A 24,381-nucleotide genomic window follows, 5' to 3' on the forward strand; every position below is an offset into this window, starting at 1 on the left:
GTGCTGACAGGACCAGAGTCTGCTTATCCCACTCTCTCCCTAAATCAGAAACGAAGCCCTCATGAGCAGAATCATCCTCACCATATAAAGTGAGTGAGTGAGAAGAAACCTAATCTTTCTTCCTGTGGAACAGACTGCTTTGGCAATGAGCCCAGTCATTCAGGAGTTCTCCATGATCTGTTATTTAAATCCAACTCATTATGACTGATTTTAGGCAGGAAGCCAAAATGAAAAGATGGACTAAATATATTTTTGGTTTTTCCATCCTGTCCCTTCTCGCCATCTCCAATTTTGACTCAAGTGTTAACTCTGAGGTCAGGGTTAGATATATAGACACCCCAACATAAGCACTCCATTAATCCAAAGCTAAGCTTTCTAAAGGTCCTGTGGTTTCAGATGAGATGGGATGCCACCATATTCCCAAGTAGACAGCAACCAGCTGAATCCCAAAATTTCTCATGATACTGAACTTAAAGCACCCCTTACTGTAGCTTAAATTTCAACTCCTTCAGGCTGAAGACATCCTCAAAAGATGTGTTATCTTTTTTATCCCTAGCACCTGGCACATGGTCTCATGGGTGTCCAGGAAATGTCTTCTAAATGAAACTCTTAGGTCTATAGGTCTGTGTTTCCCCCATTTTTCCTCACATTCCACAACAGTGGCTATTCAATCGCTTCTCAAAGCCCTTCTAGCTTGCTTGTAATTAAAAAAAATAATTTATATATAATCCATCGGGAATATATTTTTGTTTGTAGCATGGCAATATAATTTTGCCCCAATCTGAAGTGCCATTTCTTAACATATATTAAATTCCCATTGGCTTTACATTGTTTTTGCTTTTCCCTCACTTCAATAAGCTGCTCTATGAATTGTTTTATTCCACTCTTCTTTTTCTGTGTTAGTAACATACTATTTAAATGATGGCAGCTTTAAATAGTAATAGGGCAAAATCTCCCAAATCATACAATTCTATTCTTCTTCATTTTTTTTTTTTTTTTTTTCATTGAGACAGGGTCTTGCTATTGCCCAGGCTGGTCTCAAACTCCTGAGCTCAAGCAATCTGCCTGCTTTCGCCTCCCAAAGTGCTGGAATTACAGGTGTGAGCCACCACATCTGGCCTCAATTATTCTTTTTAAGTACTGATTTGACTTTTCTTACACACTTTTTCAAATAAGTTTTATTTTTTAAGTTTAAATATACAGACAAAAGCAAAGCCAATAGGAATGATGATTAAAATTGTGGCAAAAGTAGATGTATGTATCATTTTTGGAGGACTGGTTTTCTATAATACTAATTATAGTCTTACAATTCAGGAAAATGGTATACCTTAATATATTCTGCTTTTTAAATGTCATTAGTAATGCTTTATAATTTTTTCTCATAATCATCTTTTATATTGCTTGAGTCTAAATATTTTATAGTGTGTTGTAATTAATAGGACTCTATTCTGTCATACTGTTTTAACATGATTTTTTGATGTTCATTTTACATCAAACCATTTTATGGAATTCTTAGATGTTCATTTATTAACCCAATCAATATTTACTGAGCAACTGTCACATGCTGGGCATATTTCTAGATACAGGGGATACAATGGAGAACAACACAAATGTATATTAAGGAATACACTTTGCTGTAAGTCCCCATCCCACTTCCCTCAGCTTAAATGAATGAGGAGTTTTGCTTTTTTCTCACATAATGTGAAGTCTGGTGCAGGCAGTTTGGGGCTATTTTGGTTACTCCCTAATGCCAAGATAAATTTGGAAATTTTCAGTCTTTCTGATTTAATCTCCAGCACCTTCTGCATTCTATCTGCATTCCAAGAAGGAAGGTGGGCAAGAGCAAACATGGGTTAAAAAAACCACGATAGCTGAGCTGCCTGTGCTCCTCACCCTTTCTAACTTTCCTAGAATTCAATCCTATGACTTTTGCCTACACTCTTTGGTCATGTTCACGTCCATTAGCCACGTCATTGCTCCTCTCAAAGCAGGATCTTCTTAGAAAGGGGAGAAATCTGACTAAGCATCTAGCAGGCCTGCCATGAGACAAAATTCTTGCCCTTACAAAGTTCAAAAATTTTATAGCTGAGAGTCTTGGATTTCAACACCTCAGCCCTTGGACCCTTTCTCTATCTCCAGTCATCCCATTGGTGGTCTCATTCAGTCTCACAGCTATAAGCAGTTATGCTAGTAACTATCCAATTCACATTTCTAGTCCAGCCCACTCCCATGAACTTCAGACTCATAACCAACTTGACTTCTGCACTTGGATGTCTAATGAGTATCTCAAATTTAACCTGTACAAAATGAATACCTTTACCAGAACTATTCCCCCTGCCAGTCTTCTCATTTCAGTAGATAATTCTATACTCCTGATTGCTCAGGCCAAAAACCTTGGAGCCATCCTAGACTGTCTCGTATCTTAGGCCAGGAAATCCTGTTTGGCTCTACCTCCACCTTCTAACTACATCCAGAATCCCACCACTTCTCACCATTTCTACCACTAACATTCCGATCCAAACCACCGTTATTTTAGCCCGCATTACTGATCCAAACCACCGTTATTTTAGCCCGCATTACTGAGACAGCCTCTTAACATTATTATTCACACAGATAATCCTTTCTGAATTCTCAGTTCTTTTTTTTGACAGGGTCTCGCTCTGTCACCCAATCTGGAGTGCAGTGGCACAATCACAGCTCACTGCAGCCTCAACCTCCTGCACAACTGGGACCACAGGTGTGCGGCACCATTCCTGGATAATCTAATTTTTATAGAAAGGGGGTCTTCCTATATTGCCCTGGGCTCAAGAGATCCTCCTACCTTGGCCTCCCAAAGTCCTTGGATTATAAGCGCGAGCCAGCACACCGGCTCAAATTATGTTCTTGACAGACCAGAATTTGTTTTAATTGATCTTACCTTATCCTTTACCTCTGCTACTTATCCCACTATCATTCCCTATGCTGTCAGTACCAAAAACTGCAACTCCTCTATAATCTCAAGGTTATGCACTCCATTTTTCACAAGCATGCTTATCTAAACCCATTATATCCTCTATTATTCCCACTCCAACATCCCTCTAACTCCATCAGGGCCTACAATCCTTTAATCCCATACTTTCCCACTGCTCCTCACTTTTCCCTTATACTCTCATTTTTCTTCTTAAGCTTAAATTCCATGGTCAATAGTTTCTTTGTCCACATGCCCTCAACTTCTTTGTCCTCTTCACCGTACTTGTTTGGCAAACTCCCAACCCTGATTAAATCACCTCTCCACCTAATCTGGGCCCAGACCCACAGAGCTGCTGGGCTGGAGAAAAAAATAAGCTGACTGATCCTACATTCAAATAATGATCAATAATCTCAAGTGAAACATTTAACACTGCCTAGAAATCATACTGTTTCCCTAGGCTTTTCACTGTCAATCTCAGCCATTTCTCACCCTTTCCTTTCAAACCTCCAATTCCCTTTCTCTTCAATATTCAGTCTCATATGATAGTATTCCTTCATAATTCAACAAGAAAACTAGAAGAAATTCAGAGACTTTCCACGAGCTCCTACATTTACCTACCTACATCTGTGCTCATAAACTTACTCCTTTCTCCTGCTGATATGAATAAACTCTTTGTATTCCTTAGACCAACCCCTTGTGCACTAGATTCCATCTGATCTCATTTAGTCAAGGATATCTTTCCAGTAATTCTCCCCTCTATCTCCTGTATCATATTTTCCTATTTTACTGGATCATTTCCATTTGTATACATTTCTTTTGTCTTAAAAAAATAGAAAAACCTTTCACTCCATTTCCCCCTTCCAATCACTATGCTATTTCTCTTCTTCCTTTACAGCTAAACTCCCTGAAATAACTGTCTGTATTCACTATCCGCAATCTAACAACTCCTACTGTCTTAAGCCCATTCCAATACAGCTCATCCACACCATTTATTGGGAAGAGTGCTTACTAAAGGTCAATAAAACATTTGTCCTAGTTCTGGTCATCTTTCACATCTCAAATCCCACTGAACTACTTTGACTTTTCTAAGTCAATCCATTTGTTACATGCTGTCACCATTATATCACTTATGATTGTAATTTTATATTTTTATTCTTTAATTATGCTTTCTCAATAGATTCTAAGCTCCATAAGGACAGGGATAATGTCTATTTTTTTTTTTCTTCTTTTTGTGCTCCTTACCCCTACCTATTTGTCTATCACAATTTTTGGTCAGTGACTAGCACAATGCCTGGCACACCAGGAGGCCAACAGTAAATGTATATGGGAATAAATGCTTTATCATATTCCCATTTAAAGTTTGGAAAAAGGAGGTCTGTAGAAGTAGAGATACCACCTAAAAGGCACACTGTGGATTACTAGCAGAATAGGAACAATGAATAGAATATAATGGATCATGATGCTACACTTTGGATTTATAAATGAGATGTGGTTCCTTGTTTTATAGCTTAGGCCTTATACCAGCCTCTACCATGTTTGGGCTGGATGGGATAAACCATGCAATCTAGTGCAATGTCAAGTTCTTGTTATGCCCATGAAGGCTTAGCTGCCAGGTCAACAGAGCAGCTTCATACTTTCAACTACTCTTGTTCCTGTACCCGAAGTGCCCAGGGAGAAGGGCTCTTTCCCCAAAGCATTCATGTGAAATTATGCTTCAGAGTAAAATTCTTCAGATACACATCACTCATCATTGATCTACAGATTATGAACCTGGAAGAATATGGGGAGCAGTGAGCAGGAAGATCAACTTAAAGTTATAACATTAAGATAGACCCACTGTCAGTTGAAGACCAGTAAGAAACAGAGAAAAAGCATTTTAGAAATGAAATTGCTAGGCAAATAGCTGTAAATATCAAAAAAGTTGATATATGCAACTTTTAAGGAACCTACTGCATTAAAAAGATTTGTAGCCGGGCATGGTGGCTCGCGCCTGTAATCCCAGCACTTTGGGAGGCTGAGGTGGGTGGATCACAATGTTAAGAGATCGAGACCATCCTGGTCAACATGGTGAAACCCTGTCTCTACTAAAAATACAAAAATTAGTTGGGCATGGTGGTGTACGCCTGTAGTCCCATAGCTGCTCAGGAGGCTGAGGCAGGAGAATTGCTTGAACCCAGGAGGCAGAGGTTGCAATGGGCCAAGATCGCGCCATTGCACTCCAGCCTGGGTAATGAACGAAACTCCTCAAAAAAAAAAATTTGTGTACACCAGTTGGATATATTTTGAGAAGAGCAAATTACCAGGTAGAACTACTACTAGTTGATCGTATGATTTATCATAAAAAATGGGGCACTCTGAGAATAAAGAGAAGCAATATTGAAAATTATGCCAGGACAACGGGTGTTTCCTAGGCAAAAGAACAAGACTGGTCGTCTTTAGAAAACACCCCCTACTTACCATGCATGGAGAAAAGCAGATACTCATTCAGTCACAAAGTATCTTCATCAGGTAAATCAACAGCAGCAGCAGTAGTCAGAATGAACAGGATACCGGTACACTGTGGGCTTTATTTTGACCCTGAATGGTCATGCTAATCCTTACCATCTCCACTGAATATAAAAAGAATAAGAGTCACTTCCTTTTTATATTTGTTTTTCTTGTCCCCTCATATACCTGATCTATATTCAATCTTTAAAAAGGCCATTTCTATCCCTATTTGAAGTTTAAATTCTGATTTAAGAAAGGACATATTCTGTGCTAAGTCAAACAAAACTATTCTTCAAATTTCCAAAGGCTTCCCTCTTCTCCAAAGGTTACATAAACCGTACCTTCTTTCATCAAGACTGACATCTAGGTCATTCACTGAATCAACATAGCAAAAACAAGTCACTAGCCACAAACCTTTATTGTTGGGGTCAATACACATATCCTTTTGAGAAATGTTTTGAGCCATTCATTTGATGGCTATGAACACGTCAGAATCTGCTTTACTGGTATATTTTTGGTTTGCATGACAAGGGAAAAGAGATTATTGCAAAATTATGAATCAAGTCCAAAAGGCCTGATTAAAAAAAAATCTATAAAATGGAAGGATTAAACACTACCCAGCCCTACTGTGTCAACAAAATCTACACAACTCAAATCAAGACGACAATCCCATACAAGTCCAGCAAGGCAGATGTTGGCAAGTAGAAGTTAAATAAGCTGTTATACAAAATGCAAAAGGAGTTAAATTACAAAAAATAAAAAACAAAATTTTAGTCAGAAAACTTACTACATAAAGCCATGTAAGAATCTGCATTAGTTGTTTTCTTTAAGGGGAAAGGAAATCAAAATGTTGGTTTTCTATTCAGAAGAAAAAAACAAAGACAAGTGTTTGGAAAATATTTCTAATATTAAGTGAATTATTTCTCATCTGCTAACTAGAATTTACAAACAACTGACTTATCCTTGTCAATCTGTAAAAATGAGAAAATTAAACCAGTGTTTGGCCTTCAGTGGGACACTCATAACACTCGAATGAGGTCCAGAGTAATCCTAGATCGGGAGATGTCAATGTTGAGTACTTGGACTTCCACTTTTTCTCCGGGGCCTAGTCCAAGGCTCCTTCTCTTCTTTGTTTTTGAAAGTTTTGCTTCTGTTACATTTCGTATGGGAATCAGCCCAGCTTTCCCCACTCCTATATCCACAAAAATTCCAAAGAGAGTGGCATTCTCGACTCTGCCTGTAAGAACTGTCCCAACCTGCAGATCTTCCAGGCATACTATGCTTCTCTTGAAATCGGGTTTATCAAAATCTGTAAGGAAAGAGAAAAAATAAGTGTAGATAAGGTACTGTACTTCCTATATACAACATAACTTTGTGAATAAGCACTTATTACATATTATGTGCCCAGACCAATATTAAAGATTAAGGGGGAACATAAAAAGAGCTGAAGACAGAGGCTTACCTTCAGAGAACACATACATCAGCTGGAGACAGCATTTAGACAGTAGAAACACTTCAAGAAAATTTACTTTCTTCTCTCCAACTTCTAACATGTACACACTAGCATTATACATAAGGATTGAGAAGACAATCTTATTTTCCTCTCTGAGAAGAGGTGATGAGAATACATATTTTCTTAATAAATATACAAAGCTAAACTATAAACACTGAGAAAGTAAGACCTTTGGAAACAAGAGACTGGAAGTTTTTCTTTGTTTCCCCCCCAGTGCCTGGATTATTAAATTGTTTAAAGATGGTAGAAAGTATAACAACATTTGGTCAAATGTGAATGAAATTTAAATGTTCTTTCTTCCACACTTCTTCCCACAAATTTAGAACTCAGAAAATCAATTGTCACCCATTTCAAATATATTTATTCAATCAAAATTTATGGATTCTTGATTATCTATGGCTCAGAATCCCAGACGAGGTAGTACCTAAAATTCTTTCTCTTTTTTCAATTAAATTCATCAAACATTTATTAACTCTATTATTTCCTGGCCAGGCACTCTGCTGGGTGCTCAAGAAACAATGATGAAGATACAGATTTCTGTTTCCAAGTTCCTTATAGCCCTCTTTTCTTGCTCACCCCAGCATATATTTCTTTGTTCATTATTGTCCAAAAGGTGGGCATAAAGCATGCCAAGGAATCATTATGGTTCTAGTTAAAAACAAACGTTTTTATGAAGGAGACAGTTAGAACTAACACTTTAAATGGAGCTTGTGGATTATCTGTGCACTCCATTTATCCATGCTTCTCTTGAAGGCCCTCTTTCCTAGGATTACTGAGTGTTGACTCTAATAACAAAGAACACATTCTATGCTTGGATCTCCTTTTACTAAGGCCTCATTTTCCCTTCCACCCATTCCATTTCCTTTTCCTCCACAGCTGTTGGCTTTATCCTGATGACTTGTTAAAGCTATCCTTTACATTTGTATTAACAACTGGTCACCCCTTTCTTCCCTTCCCCCAGTCTAACCATACTGATACCAAGATGTTTTAAAAATTAGGCTTTTTCCTGTAAAACAAAATTAAAACCTTCTTCAAACTCCAAATCTCACTGTTCCCATAAAAAAAGCATGCTAAAATTGGAATTGATTCTGTGGAATTTTACCTGATGCAAAAGCAGTGAATTCCAAAAGCAAGTAATCTACAGTAGTAATATAATAGTCCACTAGGCTAGGGCTGTGTCAAAGCAAAGTAGAACTAAGTCACTGATCAGGGGCAGAAGTAAGATGGTCCCCATCATACCTCTGCCCATAGGCATTATTTTTATGCTTGGAAATTCTCTCTCTTTTCTTGCAGAGGTCCAGCTGCTGCAGATTCCCTAAGGGTTCCTGATCAGCTGCTTAGTTTAATCTTGCATGGAAAATCAGAGTCAGGAACTACTTAACATATTCTTGAAGACAGTCTGGGACACTGAGAAATCAGAAAATCCTCTGTGTACCATGCAAACCGTAACAGTTTCATAGCCAAGCATTTTCAGACCCTGTGTCTGAACTGCTTCTGATGAACCCAGTTAGGGAAATTAGTCACCATAGTGTTAATACACATGAAATTAATTACACCATTGGTAAAAACAAGAGACAGAATTAGTATGAGGAAAGAGGCAATAAGAAAGGAAATATTTTTGAGAAAATGAAGAAAAGAGATGTAACATAAATATCATCACGTGGAAATGCCCAAAATACTATCTACCCCCTCAAAAGTATAAGAGATCGAGACCATCCTGGTCAACATGGTGAAACCCCGTCTCTACTAAAAATACAAAAAATTAGCTGGGCATGGCAGGACGTGCCTGTAATCCCAGCTACTCAGGAGGCTGAGGCAGGAGAATTGCCTGAACCTGGGAGGTGGAGGTTGCGGTGAGCCGAGATTGCGCCACTGCACTCCAGCCTGGGTAACAAGAGTGAAACTCCGTCTCAAAAAAAAAAAAAAAAAAAAAAAAAAAAAAAAGTATGATTTTTTTTTTTTTATGCCTCCCCCACCCTGGGGTTGTGTTTAGTGCTAAGATGAAAGTTCTTAGACATTTTGAAAATTGTGACTTACATTAAGGCAAAGGTCAGTTCCAAAGTTTGCCTAAAGCAACCTATTTAAAACTTCGCTTTTACACTGATAAACACTGCAATAACTGGAAAGCTCAGTCCAGAGCCCAGATGCATCTGTCTTTCTGCTCAACTTGGCTAGTAGTTTAACTGGACCATATAATTTTAGTGTTGATTTTTGCTCTGAGTCTACAATGCAACTGGGATATTGGAACAATTGACACTATGACAGAAAAATGAAGATGGACGCAAAAGTCCAATATAGGACACCTGCAGTTAGAGCATTTTTTGCCAGCCCTCTAATGCAAAGGATGTAGGCATACCACCTCCAAGTCCAACATTTTTGAGAACCACTGCTCTACTTAGTACTCCTGCTAAAAACCACCCAAGAAATTCCCATAAAAGGATACCAGGCCTCCAAATAGAGATGAATTTGTCTCCTGAAGCAACCACATTGTGTGGAGGACCTCTAGGAGGCTTCTACTCCCATATTTTTTGGCATAGTTGTTACTGGGTGTTATTTTATTTTTCTTTAACTTAAAAAAAAAACCTACAGAAGAAGGAGTAGTACAATGAACTTGCTGGATGTATTTTAAAATTCCTTTAAGCCTTTTCAAAGAAGTATATCTAACAATCTCAACACAGCCTAAATCAGAATAAAAAGCCAAGCTCTAAACATGATACCTTCAAAACTGGTTATGAGACTAGTGAGCAGATTCATTTAAATCTCAGGGGTTCCTATTCAAACTTCCTTAGGAAGTAGGTCATTTGATACTGTAATCCTTTTTCACTGGGTCATTGCTCTCGACAACTATGGTTGTTACACTTCCCTCACCATCTACCTGTGCTGAAAGCTGAGAGCACTTTAATTAGAAGGGAAATCAACAGAGAGATATTATCTTATTTGTTCAATGTATTCAATGACACAGAATCTAAGAACTTGGAAGGCTATAATTTAGGAATAAGATTCACTTTTTGGCTTGTGAAGGGACCACTTTACCTTGCACTTCTGGCTTCCAGGAGATAAAAACAACTTACAAAAGGACCATAAAAAATGTGTTCTTCCATGCACACAGCAGTACACATATGATGCATCTAGTTTAGTAAATGGGAAATCCACAGTAAACGAGGGGTCCAGGGAAACCACCTGGCTTCTAGCTTTGGCTCTGGATATTAACTATAATGACTTTGAAGGAAGATCACTATGCTTTAATTTTCTCATGTATAAAATGGGGCAATAATACCCATTTTGCTTATGGCACAAGATTGCTGTGAGGATCAAAAGAGAAAATGGGAGCTACACAAATGCAAGGTGCTATAATTCAAGTTCGATTGTTTACCTGTTCGAAAGTCAAAGCTTTCAGGTTGACTGAGACCATCTATGATGACCTGTAAAGTGTGTACTGTTGTTTGCAATCTTTCTGCAGTTTTCTCTATTCCTTCCTTCTCAAGAAATGAATTTATTTTTTGTTGCATTTCAGGCTTTCCAATCTCACAGAGTGTCCCTCCAATGGATGATAAAAACCTGCAGTGGAAAAAAATAAAAAGCCCAACACTTAATAATATTATCTCTTTTGTAATCTCCCTATACAGATCATCCTAAAATTCATTCATCTTAGACCCATACGTCAATCAGTCTTTATTAAAAATTATGTGTCCTGTGCTGTAAACTGTCTTGAAAAAGACAAGGCTGAGGGAGAGAGAGAGAGTGGATTAAAGGTTTTTCTTAAAGTGGATTAAAGGTGCAACTTATCAAATAAAGCACCTGCTCAGAGTCAGCACCAAAAACACTTTACAGTATAATATTCATTACAGTTTAGTGTCACATGTATTTTAAAAATAAGGCTATCTATATTTATCTGTTTCCTACAATTTCAGTTAGGAAAACATTTTAATTTAAATTAGCTAATAGGCAATTTATGACACCAAACTCTAAGAAAATATGCGTTAAATATTGCCAGCTTTTGAAAAATGACTCTATTCATGTGTCATATCATTGCTTTTTACTTCTGTATAACCTTGATGGCAGTATTACCTGTGAAGCATACCATCAGCTTAATAACTCTCAAATTCCATCAAAAGTTGAGCCTCATATGAACTAAATTATATCAAATATATTCAGTATTCAGAGTCGACAGAAAAAATATGGGAGGGGATATAGAAAAAAATTAACTCTCTTCCAAAGTGGAAGCAGGTAAAACTTACATTATACTATCTAAAGATGAATATTATCTTTATATTCTTCATACAATATGTAGCTGTAATATTTGTAAAATAAAAATATCTGCCTTTTATAATTTTCTTTCGCTATGTTTACCATTACCTTTGATTGCACAGTTACCTCTCAGTTACTTTTTAAATTCAGTAAGAAAAAAAAATAATTAAAGGGTTAAGATGCATTTCCCCTTTACTTCATGTGAATATCGGGCTGTAGTTTACTTTCTTGACATTCCTTGACTGGGTAGTTTTCTACACCATTAAGTTCCATTTCCTATGATTAATGGCACTTTAAAAATGTCAACACAGTAATCAGGCAGATAGTGATACTAATGCCCTCAAATCTTTTCCTCTAAGGATACCTCTGGAATACAGAAGGAGAAAAAGGGAATTGTCAGAGGTTTGTCTATAATCAGAATTGGAATATATCCCATTTGGCAGGTCGCTGCACTATCCAAAAAAGAATGCTTGTGGTTTTAAGTCTTTTTTTGCATTGTTATGTTGAACCAGAAAGGTCTCTCCAGTGATACTCTGATAATAATAATCCAGCATCTGGTAGAGAAAGTTCTCTCTTCTCTCATTTAAATACGGCAACTCTTTGGATTCAAATGTACAAACCTCCTACATTATTACAGTCATATATATGGCCAAAAATGGACATGCTGCATGGCATTCAACTAATTCTCTTGAGAATATATTTTGGTTAATGTTTAATAAAAGACCAAAAAGTTGGTGTTTAGTCTCCCTCTTTGAAAATGAGCTTTCGTCCAAAACTGGTGGTCAGTGAGATAACACTATTAAGTCTGTGTGCCTGTGGCTTCTCCAGCATGGTGGAAGGCAGTTAGCTGGTATCTCTTAGTGCTGATGGATAGACAGTAGCACACAAGGGTCCTGGTGAAAGGGAACAGCTGCTGGAGCTCTGACTGATGGGGCAGATGACACATGACAATCTCTTCCCAAAGCCAGCTTCCTTACACAACTTTCTAAATAACGCATGCCCTGCTGAGCAGGCTTCCCTGGTATTCACCTTCTTGGCTTTATTGGTCTGCAACTAGCTACTTCACAGAATATCTTTCAAAATCCTCAAGATTCTGGCTTATAACCATCTGTTAAAATGCCAAAAAGTATACTCATGAGCTGTAAGTCTAGAACCTTGAATAGCCTTTTATAATTATTAAAAGTAACTAAATGGCAGAAACTTCCCAAAGCACTGTATGAGTATTGGATGCAATAACAAAAACACTAACTCAGCAGGCCACTTAGAATCTTAAGTTTGCTTGCATGTGTGTACATGTGTGTGTGAGAGACAGTGGGTGGGGAGAGGTGGTACTAATTGCTACCAAAGTCACTTCCAAATAAAAAATTCAGCCCATCGTGGTTGCAGACGAAACAAGAACATTGGTCTGTTAAACCTGGGTGCATATTTCATATATCATTTTCATTCTCACACACATAAGCCTGAGGGCATCGGTAACTGAAATCAATAAAAAAGCACCAACTTATGCTCCTAGCTAATGCTTCATATTGATCAACCCTATTTTTAAATGACTACAAAGTCAAGTGCTTTTTATTTTGAAAACTTTCCTAAAGTCAACAAGGACACACACACACAGAGCCAACAAAAGGGAGAGGAACTATAATATGAACTGGGAATAGCATTTGAACTGACCTCTACCTTACTCAATTTTAAATATAGTCGGCTGTATCTGATAGGAAGCAATGGTTTATACTTCGTAGCCACTCAATAAACATGTGTACTTTAAATACCCTAAGAAAAGTTTATTCTATGTATTCTAAATTTCACTTCAGAATTAAGTGTGATAAGTAGTAAACAATATAAAGTTTCACTTTAGAATTGAGTGTGTTAAGTAATACTCAATACAAAGTACTTTCTAGCTCCAAAGTACCAAATAAAAATATACTGCATTATGAAGCATGGCATACAGAAGTGAACATGTAGTGATAAGTATCTGTCGGACATTATTCTAGATAGATTTTTCTCATTTAATCATGACAATGATCCTAAAAGGTAGGTATTACATCATATAGAAAAAAAAAATGAGGTTCAGGGAGTTTAAAGAACTTGCCCAAGGCCATGAAGTTATTCTAACTGGAGTTTCATGCCACACAATATATCTATGTCTGTGTATAAAAAGATATTTAAAATTTAAAGTGTTATATTTGGTTAAGATAGGGAAATAATACTTTTGGTAATTTTACAATTTACTAGCAGATTACTTTTAACATTAGAAACTTAACATTGAGTAAACCCGCAAATAAATTATTATATACATGCTTGTAAACAGACAATTCTCTCAAAAGTCAATGAATTATTAAAGTCATATTCTCATTTTCTCCACTATTTTTGGAAGGCTTTTTCAGGTTGCTAAGGACTGCTGTTTGGGCTGCTGTTTTTATTTAATACGTAATTTCATCCATCTTACTTAAAGTAAGAAAGTAGCATAAATGCAGCAAATAAGTACATCATGTTCTTTAAGCACACATGTGCACAAAGTTAAAACACAGACCTTGCAGCAGAGTTAATGCTTATTTTTCAAACAGAATGCTATATAACCTAAAATGGCTAATATTTTCAACAGAAACTTGTTATAAGTATAGGGCTTTTCTCCTCAAAGAATAAGAAAAGTCTTGTAAGGCTTTTCCCAAAGAATAAGAAATTCTCAAGATTCATGACTTCAGACATGGCCATTCAGTTTTATGTAATCATTTCCAGCATGGAGATTTAGGAGCTGAGGACTCGGTTCATTACATTAAAGCAACATGATACCCTACAAAGCATAGAAGAACCATGGTGATACAACACAATCACTTTAAAAACAACTTACTATTAGCATGTGCTTTGTGGGCAAAACACATATGATTTACAACACCACCAAGAACCATGCTATAAGGGCAGAGTACATCTAGTTGTCCACTCACTCTCTACACTTGTAAGAGACTTTCCTACTTGATTCTTGATTATTTTCATCCATTAGTTTTACTCAGTTTTAAAGTAATAACATCAACAAGCAAAAAATTAAATGCTAGAACACATCATTTTAGAAATGAATAGGTACAGGTAGATAGAGCAGGCCATAATTTGTAATACAGATTAAAAATTCAATACTTTAAAAAGAGAGCTTATACTCTAAGAAAATCTGGCCTTTTAAAAAACTACGTAGATCAAACTGTGGGGCATTGAAGAAAGTTTAGTAATAATTTATTACTCTAAAAATCTGTTACTGTTTCTATATTTTTCTCTATATATAACATATGCGTTTATGTATACATTTCTTTAAAATTATTACTCTCTATTTTCAAATTTACTGCTCTTAATATTAAAGACTGAATATAAATTCCAGTGTGGCAAAAGAGGAAAACCTGTTGCTCCTTTATGCTATCTACATAGGAGCTGAATTTACACAGGTTAAGTATATCACAGTACTATTTAGCTTACAAAAGAAGTGGTGGCTCTCCCACAGCGGTCAAATAAAAGGGACAGCAATGTGAGCTACATTTTAATAATCATCAAGGAATCTTTTCAAACTTTTTAAAGACAGGGTCTTACCCTTTCACTCAGGGGCTGTTGCAGTGGTGCAATCACAGCTCACTGCAGCTTTGGTCTTCCAGGCTCAAGCGATCCTCCCCCTTTGGCCTCTAAAGTAGCTGGAACCACAAGCCCACCTAATTTTTGTGTTTTAAAAATGTTTTGTAGAGGTGAGGTCTCACTCTGTTGCCTAAGCTGGTTTCAAACTTCTGGACTCAAGAGATCCACCCACCTTGGCCTCCCATAGTGCTGGGATAACAGATATGAGCCATTGCACCTGGCATTTTCAAACATCTAACCTCCTTGTTAAACAAAGATACTGAATAAGACCAGAATCCTTAAAAATCTATGCTGGTGCAAAATATACAAGTAATTATAAATTCAAGTATCATTCATTTGTGGAGAGGCCCACAGAATTACCTACTGTACTAACAGCTAACAGATATCTAGTGAAAATAATATTTAAATGGCATTTCTTAGCATAATAACCAGAGAAAGGGCAAATAATTCTCCACTAGAATTACAGCTGAGATCGTTTTTTTTTTTTACAGTAAATTAACATACTAAGATAAACATTTAAAAAATGTAACCCCTTCAGAAAGAGTCATGAAGTTGTTCTGAAAGCTCTTCCAGACTCTGATCAAAGAATATACAGTTTAAAAAGGCATGTTGCTATCTGGGCAGGGGTGGGGCATTTTAAATGCTATTGCTTGGTGCACCTCCTGCATATATGAGTAGCAGAAAAAAAAAAAAAAAGAAAGAAAGAAAAAGAGAAAGATTTGCTGTCAGAGATGAAGGAATGCAGTTTGTCTTCCAAAGGACTCAGTTTACAACCATCAGACTGTTATCTGCTTCTAACTTCTGAAGAACTTACTAAATGTTTCCTGCTTTTTCAAAGATCTGTTATAAATGTACAGAAACTGGATATTCATTGCATATTGCACTCATTGTATGTAGGAAAACATATCCTTATTAAGCTGTTTTATTTTATGATTTCTATTACTTAGCAATTTAGCATTAGTGAATAAGAGTAAACATTTTTACAAGTGCCAGTTAAAATGTCCTGACAGAAATCTTCTAAAAGATTTAGGATGATCAACATTTTAGAAATAGTTCAAAAGTGTTCATATAGTTACCTACAAGTATCTAAGATCAGTGAAATAGTAACCAGTGCCATACATAATCAGCAATGATTACGTAGTTTTTCCTGTTTCAGAACCACTCACTTTATACTGTGTAATTATCATATAATTTAAACAAATGTACATATACATCTAAATGAGTATGAGTATATAAAAATAAGAAGGGGTCATATACTGAAATGTTGCTATTATTGCTCCAAAGATGTCTAAATGGCTGTAGGGATTGTCTTAGAAATAAATTTACAAGCAACATAAAAAAATCATTTTTCTCACATTCTGAAAAATAATAAACCATTACCCTCCCAAAAGAGAACCAGAAAAAAAAAAAAATCAACGACCCAGTAATATGCAGCCTGATCACCCTCTTTCTGGTTGTTTCCACACAATGCCATTTCCCCACCCAAATGATTAAGATTTGCTAAAGTCAAGGCTCTTAAAAGGAATGTGACAAAATGCTGAAACCAACTAAAAATAATTTAGGAAAACATAATCAGTTTTATTCAATAAACATTTATTTCCTGTGGAAGAAGATTCTAGGAAAGGTAACAGAGCCTTTGCCTTGAATGAGCTTACAATCTAATTTTAAGTAATGTCAGTATAATTGGAAGTCTTCTGCTTACAGAGGTATATCTGCTCTTTCAGAGGTAAGACTTTATGTGCAGATAGATACTTTGACAGTGCCCAGGCTGGGCGCCGTGGCTCACGCCTATAATCCCAGCACTTTGGGAGGCTGAGGTCAGGAGCTTGAGACCAGCGTGGCCAACATGGTAAAACCCTGTCTCTACTAAAAATACAAAAAATTAGCTGGGCATGGTGGCAGGCACCTGTAATTCCAGCTACTTGGGAGGCTGAGGCAGCAAGAATCACTTGAATCCGGGAGGTGGAGGTTGCAGTGAGCCAAGACCATGCCACTACACTCCAGCCTGGGCAAGAGGGTGAGACTTCTGTCTCAAAAAAAAGGAGAAAGCGCCCAGTACAGATTACTTCATTTAATTATCTCAAATATTTATTTCGAATGTAGATTTGCTGATAAGAGAACAAAATCTCAGTGAGATTAGGAGACTTGCTCACCCCTGACACCATAAAGTTGTAGTAGTGAAGTTAAAAGTTATAACAGATTACATCTTCATTAGCATGCCTACCCTTTTACTTTGGGAGATTTTCATGCAGACACAAGATTTAGATATCTGATAAACCGTAGCACCCAGGTCCACTGCCTGGGAACGACTTCTTGCTAATTTTTTTTTTTTTTTTGAGACGGAGTTTCGCTCTTGTTACCCAGGCTGGAGTGCAATGGCGCGATCTCGGCTCACCGCAACCTCCATCTCCTGGGTTCAAGCAATTCTCCTGCCTCAGCCTCCTGAGAAGCTGGGACTACAGGCGTGTGCCACCCATGCTAACTTGTGTATTTTTAGTAGAGACGGGGTTTCACCATGTTGACCAGGATGGTCTCGATCTCTTTACCTCATGATCCACCCATCTCGGCCTCCCAAAGTGCTGGGATTATAGGTGTGAGCCACCACGCCCGGCCTCTTACTAATTTTTAAACCAAATTCAAAAGGAAAAAGCTTTGGCTCTTTTTGAGTTTCTGAATAAGAGTTGAACAAAATTAAGTTAGTGGTTTCAGAGGCTATAGACTCTCTACAGCTCAAAAACACTGTGTTTAGAATGAATATAATTTAATTTACTGCCTGTAAAGCCATAATGTGGATTAGTGCCTATGAATGTTTGAAAGAAAAGGGCAAATTTAAAAACATACAGTCTTGTGGTGGAAAAGCTGAAATTAAAAGATCTTGTACCACTGGGGAGAAAGGTAGAGGACTCTTCTTTGGGAAACAACCTTTTTACCATAAATGCCATCCTGTCAAGAAATCCTCCTATAATCCTCCTATCAAAAAATTGGAAAATGCTTAATAGCTGTCATTTCAATTAATCCCTAGCTGTCCTGTGAATGGGCAAAAACACTGTTATTCCATTTAAAGAGTATGCAACTGAGGTCAAAGTAACTTGCTTATGGTGACACTGAGAATCAGAAGACAGGCTAAGATTAAAATCCATAGCTAGGGTGGGGGCAGGAAGAGCAGGAGGAAGATAATGGGAAACTAAATCAATAACCTACTGAGTTTCAGGATCCAGACTGAGTGGTCTAAACCTGATGAAAAGAAAAAAAGGAGAAGGACAAATACTTTGAAGATGGAAGAGGCTGAAGCAAGCACAATGTTATGACTGGCTGACAACTCCCTCACACTCCTCCTTCACTGGGTACTACGAGTTTTGCCCAGAAACACAGGGGAGAAACCAGCAATTTCTCCAGTCTTAAAAGCCAGTATTAATATTCATTAACAATGTTAAATGCCTCAAATTACATCTAGGTCACAGGGCAAAACAATAACATTTTCCTTGGGGACCAACCACTGTAACTATCCCCCACTCCTTCCACCTACCCCCATTTCTTTAAGGGCATAGCTTAGCCCACTCCTCAATCACAACAAAAATAGCAGTAATAATAATTATATCAACACTAGCTTACTTTGTCCAGATGCTAAGTATTCTACATATATTAATTCATGTAACCCCATGAGATATGGTACTATTATTATACACATTTAACAGACAAGAAACTGAGGTATAGAGAGGTTAAATAACATTCCCAGTTGAAATAGCCATGAAATGAATCTAGACAGTCTGACACTGCACTGACTGAGCTGGGGGAAAGTTATATAAAGTCTCAGGTTCTTGATCTTCCTGGTTCCCTCTATCACCTTTGCCAGAAACTTCACGTGGGCTGTGTTTTGGAACAGTGTGTAAGACATTGGATATAACAATCAATTCATAGCCTGATCATCTAATTCTCAAGTGGGTGAATTTTTTCCATCATTTTTCTCATTTGCAAGGGCACTTTTGAAAATATAAAAGTTACTTCCTGGGAACTATGGTAAAATGTTTAGGTTTTAACTACTAACAACAAGAACACACACAGCGGGGCTCAGCGGCACACATATGTAGTCCCAGTCACTAGGGAGGGTGAGGAGTAGGATCATTGAACCCAGGAGTTTGAATACAGCTTGGGCAACACAGAAAGACCCCTCTATCTTTAAAAACAAAATTCACTTTTAGTAATCTGTCCACTTAATATTTTTATATTTTAGGTTTGGCCTCTCTTTCATGATGCTATGTCTTTTTATGAAAAGGCAATCTAATATTGTCTAGCCATAGGTCTATTAGAAATTAATGCAGGATAAGTAATTGATACACATCTGAAGTTATCACTTATCAAAAGCCAGGAATGATTCTTTCTGCCTTGCTGCCAATTCTTATAAGAAAAGACCAAGTACAGAAAAATTTGGACTCTTTCAAATTTGCAAATAATCTCTTAGGTCTGTTTACCTAATCATCATTTATTGTACAGCATTTGCAGCTGGATTTCTTTTCAGGCAAGTTTCCCACCAAGGAACATGTTTTTATCATTGCAGGAGTTAGCTGGTATGCCAATGCAGAACAAAGCTGTGGTGAAGTTTAGATGTGGGGAGGTGTGTTAGACATATTCAGTAGGCTGATGACTCACCCGTCAGAAAAATTACAAATTCCAAGTCATGGGCCCTCTGGTCACTCATAGTCAAACCTCTGAATATCAAATCTGTGAACAGTCTACTGTTGCTATTTGTTTTTAAAATAAAATAAATACAATTTTATATTTTAAATAAAATAAAAACAATGTAAACTCTTTGTATTACAGTTGCTTATTAGTTAGAAGACTTCTTTGCTGGGCAGTAAGCTTGGGGTCGGAGAGAAGGTAATGAAGCCTCTGAAGGCAATTCTCAAGGACCAGTTACGAGACGCTGCATCCTTGAACAGGAATGTGAGACAGAGACGAAGATATGCCCACTCACTAAGGAGCTTCAGTAGTGGCCACTCTTCACTATCTGATTTGACTTATTTTAACTCCGTGGCAGGGATCTAGGCAGAACCTTTAAACGTCCTCCCCCAAACTCAACTACTTTTTAGCTCAGGGGCACCAGTTAGGATCCTTTATATTCATTTATCTCATCAAGGACTCCTTGTGTATCTGTTGGATTAATCTACTTTTTTAAAAACCTGACATACGTTTTTAGTAAATTAAAGATAAACACTGCTTGGCTTTTGTACAGAAGCTTCTTCCTTCCCCAAGTAAATATTTTGCCAGGTTATGTGATTATTCCTGTCCCAGACCTCAATTTTACATTCATGCCTGTCTACTCTCTGACACTTTTCAACACTGATTGTAAGGGTCACAAATAAGCACATCAGCAGAAATAAAGGAAATCCTATACTGATACAAATCATTCCTTAAGATACATCTACCTGGTCCATTCCAATGCTACTACACGTGACATTCCTGCTACATAGGCTGTTAACCACTTACAGAAACTAGTATTAAAACTCCTCCCTAATGGCCAAAATTGAAATAACAAATACTAGCTAATGCTTTATCAAAATGAGTGCCAAGTGACAGTCTTGACATTAAATTTCCTGGTATTTTTCAAGTTATATCAAGAGCACAACCACTTTCAAACTTAACTATCTGGAGTTAATCAAATTCTTAATGCAGCAGATTCTCTGGGAGAGTGCCAGGTCTCACTGTGACACATACAAATCAGCATCATCTGATTTGATAAAGCACAAAGCACTACTCCTGCACCTTATTCGAGAAAAAGAGGAAATCAGATACCTGCTTTAGCTCTCTGGATCAACCAAAATGGTAGGACAAAAACAGAAGGGGTAGCAGTAGGGGGAGTAACCCCTAAATAGGCTGTTTCTGGGTCTCAGTCTACTGATGTAGCAGCAATTTTATTTATGGCTTATGGTACACAACACAGTGAAATCACTTACACACACACAGATATGACAGTTTCTGGATGATGACAGAAAATGGTAAGAAACCCTCTTTCATGGTCTCTAGTCTTTTAGTCTGTAAAATCTAGGAGGGCCCTGGCCCAGGATACAATACTCCGTGAAAGCAAATGGGATTCAATTTGGGAAGGTCTTAAAATGTTTTCAATCCACAAGGGATTCTGGAAGAAGTACTTACTCAACATGTAGGAAAGGCAACACTAGGAAAGGATGATCTAGGCGTTCTACCAACAATTTTGTTTATACAACTGCATTGACCACAGCCAGTTTATATTATAGGGAAAAAATACATGAATTAAAGTAAAACTAAACATTTCATTTTGTTCTATTGAAGTTATCAGTTCCTGAGTGGTTGCTTTCCACAGTGTTCTTCTATATAGTAATTTTTCATTTTTAATTTCTATCAATCATTTTTTCATCAAACAAACATTGTCATATCAGTCTTTGCCAGGTGCTAGAAATAGAGAGGTAAACCAGGCGCTTATGGTCCATGTTCTTTTGGAGGTTATAGCCTATAATTAGAAACTAATCTGAAATTTAATTGCCACTAGCCTAGTAAATTCTGGTGCCACATTTTCAGATTCATTATTTATTTTGCAGAGACAAGGACAACTAAAGGGGCTCATGGCTTTACTATGATATTCTATTATGTTATACTCCTTTTTGACCATCTGAGTCTATTATGAATAAGTGGGGTATGGTGAAGTAACCAACAGGTATATCAAAAGCAGCTTTTTAATTTAAAAAGTTAACATTATTTTTCTTGTTTTTATGCAGGATGTGTCTTAAGATTCCTGATCTCTAATCAGTTCAGTTCCCCATATTCTATGTATTCTTTATTATTTTAATATTTACTCTGAATTGAGAATGTATAGAGCACTGTGGCAGGGGCTGAAGAATATAAAAATGAATAGCGGTGATTTCTGCCAAGGAGCCTCCCTAAGTAGGAAGAATATAACTTATTCTCACAGATACTATAACAGAGGTAAGAAATTAGTAAATGCCCTTTGTGAAGCACAAACGTTGTTCAAGGAGAAAAATCTCATTTTCAGCTAAGGATATCTCAACAGATCAAAGACGATTTCAAGGCTCTGAACTGAGAAACTGAACGGATGAACTGAAATAATCCGAGATGAGAAAGATCGTAGATGAAGTAAGATTTTGGGGAGACACTGGCTTCAGATTTAGGCATGTTAGGTTTGAAATCTAAAGTAGGCAGATAGAGTTTGGAAGAGTGGTTTGGGCTAAGAATATAAATTTAGGAGTCATGTGCTTATGATAGTCCTTAGAGCCATGAGATCAGACGAGATCACTATGGGAGTGATCACTGTTTAGTTCTTTAACTTTTCCCCTCCCCTCCAATACAGTCAGTTTCCACTTCATCCTCCACAGTGTCTCCACTATTCATATTATTTTTTCCATTTGTAACCAGTTACTAATTTTTATAACCTTCGTCCAGTCTTTCAGTAAGTAAATCCTATCGACTATACTTCTAAAGTATATCCAGAATTTGAACACTTCTCACCATGTCTTCTGCTGTATCATCTGGGTCTGAGTCATCATCCTTCTCTTGGATTAGAGCAATTAGTTTAACTGGTCTCCCTGCTTCTACCACTGCCCCTTACAGTGGACTTAACACAGCAGACAAACGGATCCTTTTAACATGTAAATCAGATCATATCACTCTTTCAGCATTCCAGTCAAGCCCCTATAGTAGCCCCCCAAATGCCCTTTTGGCTCAATCTCCTATTTTTCTCTCCCTTGCTCACTCTGATCTGGCCACACTGGCTGCCTCATTTTAACAGGCCATGCCTGCTCCCACATTTGAACCTTCGCATTGTCTGGCTCCTCTTCCTGGAACTCTGTCTCCAGATATCTGCACAGATAACTCTTTCCGCCATCAAGACTTTTCTCAAACGTCACCAAGTCAATGAGGCCTACGATGACTACCCTACTTAAATTTTCAAACCCTTACCCACAATCCTGGCAATCCTGATCCCATTACTCTGCTCTTTCCCTGTTTCCCAAAACATTTTATCACACTATATAATTTATTTATTATGTCGGTTGTATACTGTCTGTCTCTCTGAATGCATTCTAAGATTGCAAACAGCACTTGGAATATAGCAAGCACTCAAAAGACTTTTTTAAACGAATGAATGATTCTGTCAGTTCTAGCCTAAGTTAATAGAAAGACACTCATGTCATTGCCATTAACTATTCATTACCGAGCCTTTTTGTTTGTTTGCCTTGTTTTTGTGTGGGGCTGGTGAGTACTGATGACAAGAGAAGACGGAGTTGTAAAGGGAGAGACAAAGGTGGACGGTACAAGTTTCAGTTTTAGATATATTGAGGTTTCCATTTCTAAGATACTCATGAGAAAATCTCTCACAGACAAATGCAAAGGTTGGGCTAGAGCTTATAAAGGCCTGGACTAGGGATGTTAAGATATAGGATTTGAATGACACGGACAGGTAAGAGATACGGACAGGTAAGAGATACAGATGGTCATGAGAATGGGTAGAATCATCCAAGGAAGCATGCAGAACAAGTGGAAAAGAAGACAAAGGTCAAAAGCTTGGAGAATATATACATCCACAGGGCCAGAGGAGAAGGAGAAACCAGAGACAACAGAATAGAAAAGTCATGGTACAAGGTCAGTAAGCTGATAGTGTCAAATGTGGCAGAATGGGTAAACAAGTTAAGAATGGAAAGGGGTGACTGGTCATTAGTTGGGAGAATAATTTCAGAAGAGAGGTAAGGATGGAAGCCAATCTGTAAGGGACTAGGAGAAAGCAGGCTGAAAGAATTACAAGCAGATAGTTCTGAGAGGTTCAGCAATGAAAAGAAGGACCAGTGGGTTAGAAGGTCTAAGGGAAAGTACGATAAAAGGTAGCTACAGCTTCTAGCTTTTAGGGAGTGAGGAATAGGGAGATGCTAGCAATAACACATCTCTGGGCAAAAATGATGAAAGAAGTTAAGACATTAAAAATATAAGAGACAGACAGCCATAAAGCTTTATAAAGCAATTATAAAAGACCTTATTCACTGCCACTTCCCCACCTCTCACATTTAGAGGTGAGGCAATTAAGACACAGAGATCAAGTCAATGGCTGAGGTCAAGAGTACCCAGCAGCAACCTGGGAGAAGTTAGGGTGGGGAAGGAAACAGAATCAAGACATGGAGGAGTAGCACAGGGAAGAAAGGGACGGTATGGGAAAAAATACAGAGACAATCTGAGGACGGGACTGTAAAGTAGTTTTGAATTTTTTCGGTGAGATAGGAAGCGAAGTCATCAGGTGAATATTAGAAGACCCTGAAACGAATAAAAGGAATTTAGAATAGAAAGGCTTCAAAGAACTATTGAGGGAAAATCTATCTGTAGCAACAGTGTAGAGCAATACTCTGAACCCCATGTTTCCCTTATATCTTCTATAATGTGGGTTCTCTTGCCATATTTAATTGACGTTCTACCTCCATCCTCTTGCTGAAAACCCTGCTCTGGCTCTCGGATGAACATTCTACTCCTGGTCTGTACCATACTCCTCTCCTAAAATAAGAAGATAGTAAATGTGCTCGCTATCAAGCTGCTTACTTTGAAA

At 37.5% G+C, this 24,381-nt stretch overlaps 1 protein-coding gene across 1 annotated transcript in view; it reads right to left on the reverse strand.

Moving 5' to 3' along the window:
* Positions 1-5,836: 5,836 nt before the first annotated feature.
* Positions 5,837-24,381, reverse strand: part of SRBD1 (S1 RNA binding domain 1) — a 225,238-nt gene continuing 206,693 nt past the window's right edge. The window contains exons 20-21 of the mRNA XM_003926752.4: positions 10,324-10,508; positions 5,837-6,746 (exon numbers count right to left, since the gene is read on the reverse strand). Of these exons, the coding sequence (XP_003926801.1) occupies positions 6,457-6,746; positions 10,324-10,508 (475 nt within the window). The 3' untranslated portion in view covers positions 5,837-6,456. The remainder of the gene's footprint in view (positions 6,747-10,323; positions 10,509-24,381) is intronic.

The sequence above is a fragment of the Saimiri boliviensis genome, chromosome 1 (genome assembly GCF_048565385.1).
Source record: "Saimiri boliviensis isolate mSaiBol1 chromosome 1, mSaiBol1.pri, whole genome shotgun sequence".
Taxonomy (NCBI): Eukaryota; Metazoa; Chordata; class Mammalia; order Primates; family Cebidae; genus Saimiri; species Saimiri boliviensis.